The 12,244-nt window shown below is 37.9% G+C and overlaps 2 protein-coding genes across 2 annotated transcripts; one reads left to right on the top strand and one right to left on the bottom strand.

The window, feature by feature from the left end:
• Positions 1-5,915: 5,915 nt before the first annotated feature.
• Positions 5,916-6,767, bottom strand: LOC138881428 (uncharacterized). Its single transcript, XM_070161652.1, has one exon. It carries the CDS (start codon positions 6,765-6,767, stop codon positions 5,916-5,918), a length of 852 nt encoding a protein of 283 aa, XP_070017753.1.
• A 1,735-nt stretch (positions 6,768-8,502) lies between these two features.
• Positions 8,503-11,337, top strand: LOC104239695 (ACT domain-containing protein ACR4-like). The gene is made up of 7 exons (XM_009794404.2): positions 8,503-8,783; positions 8,878-8,923; positions 9,051-9,165; positions 9,264-9,331; positions 9,697-10,293; positions 10,540-10,644; positions 10,724-11,337. The coding sequence occupies exons 1-7, from the start codon at positions 8,710-8,712 to the stop codon at positions 11,066-11,068; spliced, it is 1,350 nt and encodes a 449-aa protein (XP_009792706.1). The 5' UTR covers positions 8,503-8,709; the 3' UTR covers positions 11,069-11,337.
• Positions 11,338-12,244: the final 907 nt, after the last annotated feature.

Consider the following 12,244-nt stretch of genomic DNA (forward strand, 5'->3'; position numbering starts at 1 on the left):
GCATGACATTGGTTATTTGAGAGTTGCCCATCCTAATCCAGGGCGGGACTATTGCACTTGCATAACCTTCATTGGGCAACACCCGGTGTGCTGCCCTTGGAGGAGGTGGGGAAGGGTTTGGGATATTATCATGAGGTGGTCGGCCTCCCCCAATGGCAAGTTTTCGAGTGTTTCGTTGTTAAGATTCATTTGGTACATAAAAGCAATTCACACACAAATTAGGAAAACGGAAGGAAAGAAAAATAAAACACACAAATACTCAGATATATAGCTAAAACCGTCTAACTCCCCGGCAACGGCACAAAAAAATGATCGGGTCCAAGCCTACACTACTATTGAGTAGAAAGGTGGGTCGGCGCAGTTTTAACCCAATTAGGTTGGGATCAAATCCACAGGGAGTTAATAATTGTACTTGAGGTTCGGGTTGAATCTCACCCACCTGATCATCATCTACCTCCTCCCCCAATGGCAAGCTTTTGACGGCTTCGTTGTTAAGAGTCATTTGGTACCTAAGAGCAATTCACACACAAATTAGGAAAACAGAAGGAAAGAAAAATAAAACACACAAATATTCAGATATATAGCTAAAACCATCTAACTCCCCGGCAACGGCACAAAAAATTGATTGGGTCCAAGCCTACACTACTATTGAGTAGAGAGGGGGAGTCGGTGCAGTTTTAACCCAATTAGGTCGGGATCGAATCCACTGGGAGTTAATAATTGAAATTAGGTTTATATCTAAGCTAAATACGGGCTTTGAGTCTATTTGCTCTTCCACAAGTTTTGGGTTTGATTTCTACTTCTAACTTTTACTCTAAATATTACAATAATTGAACTTAAGGGTAATATTTTTGTTGTTGATTGTCAGATGTTTAAAGAGACTAGGGTCGTGACTTCTACCTAGGTGGATATCTAATGGATAGTAAAATCTAAGTCAAGCTCGTGATTAGTTGTGATCATAATATAGTTATCACACCCGGGTACTCACTCTATCCCTCTCGGTAGTTTGAGTGATTTTGCCCAATTTGGCTTTCTCAAGTCCAAATGGGTATTCATGCAATTCAAGGGATATTAGCTCAAGTCGGGTATTACTATCTCTTGGTTTAACCCTTTAATTGGAGCTATCAATTTCTTGAGTTCACCCCAATTCCTTGTTAACCTAGTTTTCCTAGACTTAGACCTTTTTTCTCGAGTAGAGACTAAGTCATAAAGGCATGAATTAATGTTTGCAACAATTAATTCTATAGTTCTAGCAAGAACTAGGCTCTAGCAAGAACTAGACTAAATATCACTAACTCATTCACATTCAAGCCCTAAATCAATTACCCATCAAATACACATGCTAGAGTTGGGTCACAACCCTAGATATGGGTTTAGCTACTCATGGAAATAACAGATATTAAAGATGAAATGAAGATGAAATTCATAATACTAGATTAAAGGATGAAAATCTAATATTAAAATATGAATCTAGTACAAAATTTTCAAAAGCAGTAAACTCGTTGTCTCAGGTGCTACTCTAATACATAACATAACCTAAAAATGATAAAAAGTTCTATTTATACTAAGCTAAAATTTTTAGACAAAAATGCCCCTGCGGAGGTTGTGGGGCCGCGTAATTCTGAGCGCGGGCGCATTCTTGCTTTCGCAGCCGTACAATTCTGATTGCAGTCCGTGTTCTTCAAATTTGGATTTGGGTTGAGCTGAGTTTTGCAGACCGCCTAGTTTCAATCGCGGCCGCGTGAAGGACTTCTGCGGTCGTATAATTTTGGCGCGGACCACGCTTGTCATTTATCCTGAAAATACAACTCTCTAAATCTCTTTTTCGCGGACCGCGTATTTCTGATCGCGACCGTGTTGTGGTTTTCGCGGCCGCACAATATTTGTGCGGTCCGCATTTCAGATCTCTTGGCCTGGTCTTGGTTTTTGTTCAAGTTTTGACTCCTTTATGAGTTGATTATGACTCCTTTTGCTCATTTTGAACAATTCCTGCAGGAAAGCATATTACATTAGTTTTCGGGAACACCTTCACACATTTTTGGCTCAAAACACAAGTAAAAGAGAGCAAATAATATGCTAAAATCCCTACTTATCAGTGACCCCGTCAGCTCTATTATTGATCGCGGGCACGGCCATTATGTGAAAGGACTGGAATCAGTATTTTCCTGGTCCCCTAGAGCCATCGACGGTCGTTGATGATCGTCCGACACGAGATATGCATAGTAGGCGCCGACTGAGTTATGGCTCATTATCGAGGGATGCTGAGGATGTTTCACAGGCGCAGGTATATTTGTATTACTTTTATTTATATTTGTTTTTATCTTATTGATGAGTCATCAATATCTAAAGCGTTTCTATTTTTTTTAAAGACATTATCCTCGCCCATCACAGAGGCCACTTTGTGCGATACTGACATACCTGAGATGGATGATTATATTCAGTAGCCCGCCGAGACCATGGTAAGACCATTACAAATATTTAGCTAAAACGTACGTTAGTAATATATATTTCATATACTAAAATATCTTATTATTTTGTAGGTTACTGCTGGACCAACGACTGCTTCTATCGAGTCTGCCAGCCTTACCGACAATCATACTACAGCGCATCCTCCAATAAAGAGGCGACATGATGAGGATCATCCTAATAGTGTAGCCGGGCGAGATGAGATGCGCCTCAGGCCAGCCAATGCTTTAAAGCATACAGGTTGTGAGACACATTGACATTTATGATTATCTGTATATATGACATTAAATATATAATAGCAATATTATTTATGTTTTAAATAATTTGCGCATGTATTTTTATTTCTCGGGTTATTTATTAGTTTAATACTTCAACACAAAAACAAAAACGATAACTTAACATAATTTCAATTCGGTACAATTAATGATAATACATGACACGTAAAACATAAAGATAAAATACTACACCCAACACATCCATGTATTTGTTTAGTCACTATCGGCCATTACTCTGTGCTTCAACCACTTAAATTTCTCTTCCAACCTATATTTTTCTTCTTCTACCTCTTTTATTTTCTCCTTCACTACCGCAAATTGTTGTTTTTGTTGTAATTTAAATATCTGGAGTTCGTATTCACCGGTCATATTCCAAACATAGTGCAAACATGATTTGTAGTATTCCTGGTTAATGTGTTCATCATACCATTCTTCAAATCTACATTGATTTTCGTCCTACCAATGGGGATTATAACACAACACTATTAATTAACATGTTATATAAAAAATATTAACAAATAATTTTTTCAAAACAATAACTTACAAGTTGTTGATAGATCCAACGTTTGCACCCCAGGTTGTAATTTGACCAACATGGCTTCAAAATCGCACGTTTGCCACAATAACACATTGGTACGTCATTGCGTCCAGGCATTTCTTAATGCAAGGAAACTGAAATTTATGGAAAGTTTTTCTATTTGTTTCGTTAAGCGCAAATAATAAATAAAATGCTCTAGGCTTTTATAGGCAAGACAATACACATAATGCACATTAGTGCCGCGCTATATTTTGCGTGATAATGATTATTTAGGGTACAAGACAACTTTTTCAGAATGGTAGCTTTTTTAGGTTGATAAGACAATACACATAACGTATATTGGTGGCGCGCTATGTTTCACATGATAATGATTCTTTAGGGTACAAGACAACTTTTTCAAAACGGCAGCTTTTTCAGGTCGACAAGACAATATACATAACGTATATTGGTAGCACGCTATGTTTTGCGTGATAATGATTCTTTAGGGTACAAGACAGTTTTTCCATAACGGCAGCTTTTTCAGGTCAACAAGACAATACACATAACGCATATTGGTGGCGCGCTATGTTTCGCGTGATAATGATTCTTTCGTGTATAAGACAACCTTTTAAACTGAACCAAGAGACCTGTATTCAAAGACCATTTGAAGAGACATTACAATATCCATTTGAAAAATGCCACTAACATTTAATAAGTGGTTCAAGAAGATGAAAAAGAGTGAAGGTAGTTCAACATATCCTCGTGGAACATGTCTTAACACTATTGATCCCTACCTTGAAAAAAATATGCTAGGTTACTATACTGATTTGGTTGATGACAAGTGGTATGTTGTTCTGCGTCCCTTGAAAACTAAGCCTATCAGTATACACACTGATCTCAAAGTTGTAGGGCACATTATTGAGGGCGAAGTGAATTCTACAAAGCCTGAAGGTATGCGAATTTGGGGCAAAAGACTACAATAGGTTCGCCTTTATTCAAAACGATGTGATTATGAAGTACTATGTCGCTGGCATGGGCTTGTTGTGCCACAAGCAGTGGCTGCAACCTTCGTAACAAGCACACACAAAGATGAACCAGAAGTGATTCGGCATTTGATGAAGGAGATTCTAGAGATGGAAAAGGCACTAGTTATTCATCGTGCAATGGATGATCTTAACTACCTGGAAGGAACGGAGGATTAGTACTGAGATTTATTAGAAAATAAAAAATTACATAGAGACAATGATTATCTTGTTTTCCCAATAGTTGTCGAGTGGGAGGGACTACCTAAGTTTCTACCACAGACGTTGGACATACGAGTCCCATATTGTTGTAGAAATCAAAAAAGTGTTCTTATTGATGATAAATTATGATGCCCTCGGTCCCGACGGGTACGTAAACGATATTGACGATGAAGATGAAGATGAAGATAGTGACATTGAAATCGTGCCAAACAGCGATGATAATGGCGAATGATAATTTTTTTTTATTTGGGGTGTATGTTAAATTATTGTAATGAAGTATTAATGCAAAATATCAATTAGATCCAACCCCATTGGAAATATAATTTTATTTCATACATTTTGCAAGCTGAACATTTACATACATTTATTACAACAAAACACTAAGTGTATCTTTGATAATTGGGCACATTGGATGAACTTCCACCGAGAGATGAATTACCACCGGTACCCAAACCAGCTGAAGGACATTTTCGGTGGTCGTATCCTGTTTAGTAATATATGCCACATTTACGCATATAAACGGTATCACCAATATCCATTTTGTTCCATATACGCATTCTTTTCTGCATTTTTCATTGACGCACATAATCCTTATTACACACCATTTTGAATGGTTTCGACGGCCAATAATTTTCAGCACCAACTGGCTGCAACTGTCCACTATAGGTGTTTAAGTATGCAGCAATACTATATTCTTTATCAACATAACTCGTTGTCGAGGAACCTATATGTTGAAAGCACTTCATGGCATATGAGCACGACATTTTATAGATGGACCATTTTCCATAGGAGCATTGATGGTGTGTGTGCGTATTTTTCCCCCGGTTGTGATGAATAGCAGTGCGAACTTCAAAAATATTTCGCTCGTTGTAATACTGCAAAAATAAATGCCACTGTGCTCACTTCCTGTATTTTCAAATCTTTTCATTGGTATTAGCATAAATTCAACACCGCTTTCCATCAACGACGATGCACCTCTAGATCTATCAACAAACCTCTTCGACATCTACTTGTATGACATTCACACCATGGCGTGACAGGAAATCCACGTGCAGACTTCAATAACCCGTTGAAAGACTCTGACACATTTGTAGTCAAAATTCCCCATCTTCTACCATCATCCTTATGCAAATTCCACTTGTCAAGCTCATGTCGCATCAACCAACGATAGGCTTCTCGGTCTTCTTGCCTAATCAATTCCATTCGCCTCCTGAATTTACACTCTTGGTGATCTGTTGCAGCCATCCACATTAAATCATATAAGTCCTTGTTCGGATGAGCTCTCTGGAAGTTGGCCTTCAAGTGCCTAACATAGTAACGATGGTAAGCATACGGTTCCTACCATGCACGCCAATTCTGTACAGAACTTAAAATACCGCCATGCCAAGCAGATATTAGACAAATACATGAACATTATCTAACAACGTGCTCCTTCAAGTGGTTCAAAAATAATGTCCACATATCTTGGCTTTCATTGGCACAAATAGCAAATGCGAGGGGAAATATGCTTCCATTAGCATCTACTGCAACAACGATCAACAATTTAATATCATACTTTCTATAGACATGAGTGTCGTCTATGGATATTATTGGCCGATAATGCACGAAATCATCAATGGCTGGTTTAAATGCCCAGAACATATACATGAATATGCGTTCTGGTATTTCCGGACTCCGCTCAAGCTTCCATTCAATAATAGTCCTGGGGTTAAAGTGTTGCAATGTGGCCATGTACCTGGGTAGAGAGGCAAATGACTTATCCCAGTTACTATAAACAATTTCAAATGCACATTTGCTCCCGAGAAATGCCTTTCTTTTGGCAACGGTACATCCATATACCTGGTGGACAGATGTTATACACTCCTTGATCTTGTACCTTATGGACGCTTCAATGTGTGGAATCAAGATAAGAGAAATCAAGTCAACATTCAAGTTAAAATAATTCCCACTAAATGTGTCCATTTCACAATTGTGGGTGCCAATGTATTTACCCACAACCCACATATTTGTTTTCTGCTTCCTCGCACGCAACATCCAATTACAACCCGTAAACCATCTATGACAAATAACCTTGTATATGTTCTGAGATGACTCATTAACCACGATCTCACGACACTCTTTTATGTTGTACATTTGCACCGCCCTGCTTAGGCAAGCTTTATCAGCAAAAAGTATGCACTTTGACAGTACCATTGCTCTAGATTTATCCCACATTGCTGTCTGAATTTCGTCAAGATACCTTATGAGGTCATCCACATCCGACATACTTGAAAAATGATCAAGGTAGAGAATCCTCCTTGAATGAAACGGCACATGGGACTCGTATAATCTTGGTCTAACGGGAGGTGAAATCACCCTCATCAGAGAAGGGTGTGTCATCTCCAGACTCATCAGCATTGTTGTCAAAATCAATATTATCTTCCTGACTCAGCGCATCTGCCAGATCCTGATTAAATATGTCCTCTTTGGGAAATTGAGTAAGGACAGGACCTTCGAGTTGCTCGTTCCACTGCACAACCAATAAAATAATGAGTTTCTCAAATTCATCCAAACTTTACATATAGCTTTATCACTTCACTTACAAATCATAATGTGTTGATATCCCATGATGCACATTATCATGTTGATGATGACTCCCGGATGGACCACTATGATCCAACACACCAAAATTAGGCATATTCCAACTGGCCGTTGGTTGATAACTTGTCAAATTCATATCTGGCCGGTACCCCGTAGGAAATATATTAGTGTTAATACAAATTCAATACAATAAAAATAAACATCGTAACACATAGCAAAATTTAAGTTGACCACTCGGCTTGTGGATTATGTAAATTTGGGGAGAAATTATTTTCTCGCTCCTCATTCGCCCATGGAGATAAGTTTAGATCAGGACAAACTCTTTCACCCGGAACATGTTCTGCTAAAACTGCTCCAAAATAACCACCTAATGATTGAGGGATATCCCTACTTTGCGGAAACTCATTATTGCGAACGTCCTCAGTCTTGACGTACATTTCCAATATTTTTATCACAAAAAGTTCCCAGTGTTCATTCGGAGTCCTCAAAAAATCTGTTAGAGTTTCATCGTCTTCAATGTCAAACTCAGCATAACAAGCAACCCCTTGCGGAGTAACAGAATATGAATATCTTTTGATTACTTTAATATTCACCGAACGTTTGCTTACACTCATTTTATTACATAACAACGATATCAATCTATCGTACTCCATTGTAAGTGGAAACTTAACATGACGCTGTGGAGAACAACTATAGCATACTAAGTTATTCTCCACCACAACTCCCCCCCCCCAATATATAACAACAACAACAACGCCCAGTGAAATCCCACCAGTAGGGTCTGGGGAGGGTAGTGTGTACGCAGACCTTACCCCTACCCCGAAAGAATAGAGAGGTTGTTTTCGAAAGACCCTCCCCCCCCCCCAAATATAATGAAACTTTAATTTTTCGTTCTTCGAACATTATGACAAATTACAAAATAACTTAACGAACAAATATTTCAAAAGACTTGAAGGATCCTAAATAGATTTTTACAAAATCCTGAAACTCTTTAAATAAGGAAAAATCACTCCATGGGTACAATTATTTGATGTATAGCGCGCATTGGTGTGTCAGTTAGTTGTAGATGAATTATTGGTGGGGCCATCTTTTATGTATGGCGCGGTTATTCACCGTGCTATATTTTAACGGACAAATGTGCCGTTGAGGTATACCGCGGTGAATAACCGCGCTATATATATTATGATACCCTATTTTATTTTATTTTTTACCTATTTTGATAGCTTGAGTCCTAAATCCGGATTCCAAACGGGAGCTTATTAAATTCTGATGTAACAATATTTGCCAAATAAGGTAGGCGGCGTGTTTGTGATGGTGGGGTCCAGATGACAAGGCAATGAGCAACAGGTGTAGTAGTCACGATGAGCCCTGACCAAGTGACTGGCCATCTCTATATTTCTTTATGTAAGATTATAATTATAATAATGTCCCAAACAATTAAAGAACTCTTGGCAAATCTCAAGAGCCATCCAATCACACCTTTATAACCACTGCCAGCAAATAACACAGATCCTTTCCTACGACTCAAACTCGGGACACACACACCTCTATCTGTAAGCAGTAACACAAACTGTGTGACAAGAAATCAGAGAATTAAAACAGCACAGAGAATAATTTGATATTTCCAATGGATAACTGGTCTTCTTCTTTCACTGTTGATGATGAATTCAAGAAGCTTGTTCTTCGAATGAACCCCCCAAGGTATGTCCATTTGCCTTCAAATTTGTAACCAAGATTAGACAATTATGCATTCTTATGCTGATTCAACTGTCAAATTTGATGATGGTATTTATAGGGTTACTGTTGATAATACTTCTGACAAGAAAACAACTTTGATCAAGGTATGAATATGTTTGTATTTATTAAAGATGCAATCTTTTTTTTTCTTTTTCTATATGGGGTTTGAATCAGATTTCTTTGGAATACTTAATTCAAAGAATTGACCTATAAAATTAATGGAATATGCAGGTTGATAGTGCAAATAAAAGAGGAAGCTTGTTAGAAGTGGTTCAAGTTCTTACTGATTTGAACCTTATAATCAGGAGAGCTTATATATCTTCTGATGGGGAATGGTTTATGGATGGTAAGTTTTTAATTTCTTACTGAGGTTTCCTCAATTTATTTAGGAATAAACCCTTGTGTGTTCCTCCTACTAATTGTTTTCTGCATTCTTGATTGCAGTATTTCATGTCACTGATCAACATGGAAATAAGCTCTCTGAAGATAATGTTGCCGAACGCATTCAGCAGGTAAATCTAATCAGCATTGAGCCGTACTTGATTGATTGATTGGGTATCGATTATTTACTCTCCTGAAGCATTAATGCTAAAGATTTAATCACTTTTAGGAAATGGAATATGTTTAGATGCTTTGTCGTCCACTGTGTTCATGTGCCTTAAAGTGAATTCCCTCATTTCCCCTTTTTCTTGAGTCTATCAATCACCAGTTTATTTTACTATAAAGCTCTTAGGATTGGTGTGCTCGTTGAAATAGTAAGTAATATTGAATTTTTTGTCAGCAAGTGGATATCACCAAATTAAAGAAGAAGATACAATAAATGCTTTATGGTGTGAGATTGAGTAACATTAAAGAGGAATATTTTCTTGTGTTGCAGTCACTTGGACCGAGGGGTCGCAGCTTCCGTTCTATGGAAAGATCTGTAGGTGTTCAATCTGCAGCAGAACACACAACCATTGAACTGACGGGGCGAGACAGACCAGGATTGCTTTCAGAGATCTTTGCTGTTCTCGCCGACCATAAAAATAATGTTGTAGCAGCAGAAGTATGGACTCATAATTCAAGAATGGCATCAGTTGTTTACATAACTGATGAAGAAAGCGGATTAGCAATAACTGATCCTGATAGGCTTGCCAAAATCAGGAAATTACTGTTGTATGTTTTAAAAGGAGATAGAGATAGGCGAGGCGCCAATACAGCAGTTTCCGTTGGCTCCACTCATACTGAAAGGAGGCTACATCAAATGATGTATGCTGATCGTGATTATGATAAAGATGATACAGATTGTGTATCGGTTGACCAGAGGAAGCCCCTGGTAACCGTAGAAAGTTGTGCAGATAAAGGCTATACCGTCGTAAATTTGAGATGTGCAGACCGTCCAAAGCTGCTCTTTGATGCAGTGTGCACGTTAACAGATATGCAATATGTAGTGTATCATGCTACCATCATTGCTGAAGGACCTGAGGCTTCTCAGGTACTCTTCTAAATTCTTGAAAATGTCCTAAATTGTTTTCTTCTGCCTTAATCTACATGAACCTGGTTCTTTTGCTAAAACTGCATTCTCAAAGAAATGCGGTTCACCATCTTGGGCCATTAGCAGCCTCAGACCAAGAAAGAGTTGTTATTTTCTCTTGTTTAGAAGCTACCTTGTCATAGGAGTACGAATGAGCTTGATAATGAGAGAATTGTGGTGATCTTATCCTCTATACGTGTTTTCCAGGAATATTACATTAGGCATATGGATGGGTGCCCCGTTAGTTCTGAAGCGGAGAGGCAACGTGTAATACACTGCTTAGAGGCAGCAGTCAAGAGGAGAACTTCTACGGTATAAACTCATTCGAATGCAAATTAAGTGCTGAGTCTCCGCACTTGTAAATTTAATTCCTTCTTTCTGTAATATGCAGGGAATAAGACTGGAATTGTGTGGTGATGACAGAATCGGGCTTCTATCTGATGTGACTCGCATATTTAGGGAGAACGGTCTTTCTGTTTCCCGAGCTGAGGTCATGACAAAGGGCTCACAAGCTATTAACGTGTTTTATGTGACTGACGCATCAGGGGGTCCAGTTAAAAGTGAAACGATTGAGGCAGTCCGGAACGAAATAGGTATGACTATTCTTCGAGTAAGGGACGATCTCTACTCGAATTCACCACCACAGCAAACAGCCAGGTTCTCTTTAGGTAACATATTTAGATCAAGATCAGAGAAATTTCTCTACAACTTGGGATTAACAAAGTCATATTCATGAGAAGTTGATAGATAGGAATGCTAGCATAGATGTGATTAGTCGTAGGCTTTGCAGCAAAGCAAAGCATTAGTTAGTAAACCCCTTGCTGATCTCAGGCTGTTTCAATCTTGTAAACAAATGTACAGCCATCCTGTGACCTGGGGGCATTGTAAATACAATACATTCTCTCCCTTTCAATGTCTATGTGGTCCTCTTTGTTAGACTAGTACTAGTTCTTATCAACCCCAGAAACTAAAGGGGGAAAATAACAAGGAAGAGTTCAATGCCCATTGATAATAGCTAAATCTTCTTCTTGTGAGATGTTGAACTGACCAGTACAATAGAGCACTCATTGCGGACATAAAAGGCTTCACAGTTTGATTTGTTGGCAGTTAAAATAATGCTCTGCTTCCTTTACAATATGAAATATCATCCCTTGGTCATAGTAGTCACTAGTCATTTGTGTAAAACAGATTCTTTTTTTTTCTAACTCGATTGAGGTCTTGATTAATCTAGAATCGCGTCGAGTAAGGCCCTGATTAATCTAGAATCGCGTCGAGTAAGGCCCGTTATTATGACGAATAGCGAGTGAAATAAAAACTGGAAGGAACAAAGAAAGGAAAAAATGTCAATCCATAATTTGCCACCAAAAGGTGTGTATAACATATTAAAAAAAAAAAAACTTAAAATCATGTGAGTGTTAAAAGATTATGTCATTCCTATAAGGAAATGTAATTAAAAGTATTGAAACTAAAAACTTACTAGTATAAAAATGTGACTTTTTTAAAAAAATAAATTAAAAAAGAAAGTAAAATATATATATAAATGAACGGAAGAAGTAATAGTTTATAGTTTATTATTCCATATGTGAATAACTCAATACTTTATAATTTATGTATAATAGTATCATTTTATTCTTAATCAGAGGTAGCCTAAAAAATTAATAAAAATTGGTAAAGAATACTTTCATTGTAATGAGTCTTATGCGTCTGTGATTTTGGATTAGTCAAGACTAGAATGACATTTGATTAATCCTCCTAATCTCTGTTAATTGTGTGGGTGGTCTTATGTATGGAGTCCTAGTGTCCAACTTGTCTCCTATTTGCCTTTTGGAATTGCGACCAATTTGGATGGGGCACTAGTACTACTAATCTCAGTCCTCACCACACAATCACATGTTCAAGATTCTGGAAAATC

This window comes from Nicotiana sylvestris, chromosome 11 (assembly GCF_000393655.2).
Source record: "Nicotiana sylvestris chromosome 11, ASM39365v2, whole genome shotgun sequence".
Taxonomy (NCBI): Eukaryota; Viridiplantae; Streptophyta; class Magnoliopsida; order Solanales; family Solanaceae; genus Nicotiana; species Nicotiana sylvestris.

Excerpts from the sequence above, each read along its gene's own strand:
- LOC104239695 (XM_009794404.2), top strand. The coding sequence starts at position 8,710 with ATGGATAACTGGTCTTCTTCTTTCACTGTTGATGATGAATTCAAGAAG. Across the intron at positions 8,784-8,877 it reads CTTCGAATGAACCCCCCAAG|GGTTACTGTTGATAATACTT; the intron begins GTATGTCCATTT and ends TGGTATTTATAG. Across the intron at positions 8,924-9,050 it reads AGAAAACAACTTTGATCAAG|GTTGATAGTGCAAATAAAAG; the intron begins GTATGAATATGT and ends TGGAATATGCAG.
- LOC138881428 (XM_070161652.1), bottom strand. The coding sequence starts at position 6,767 with ATGTCGGATGTGGATGACCTCATAAGGTATCTTGACGAAATTCAGACA.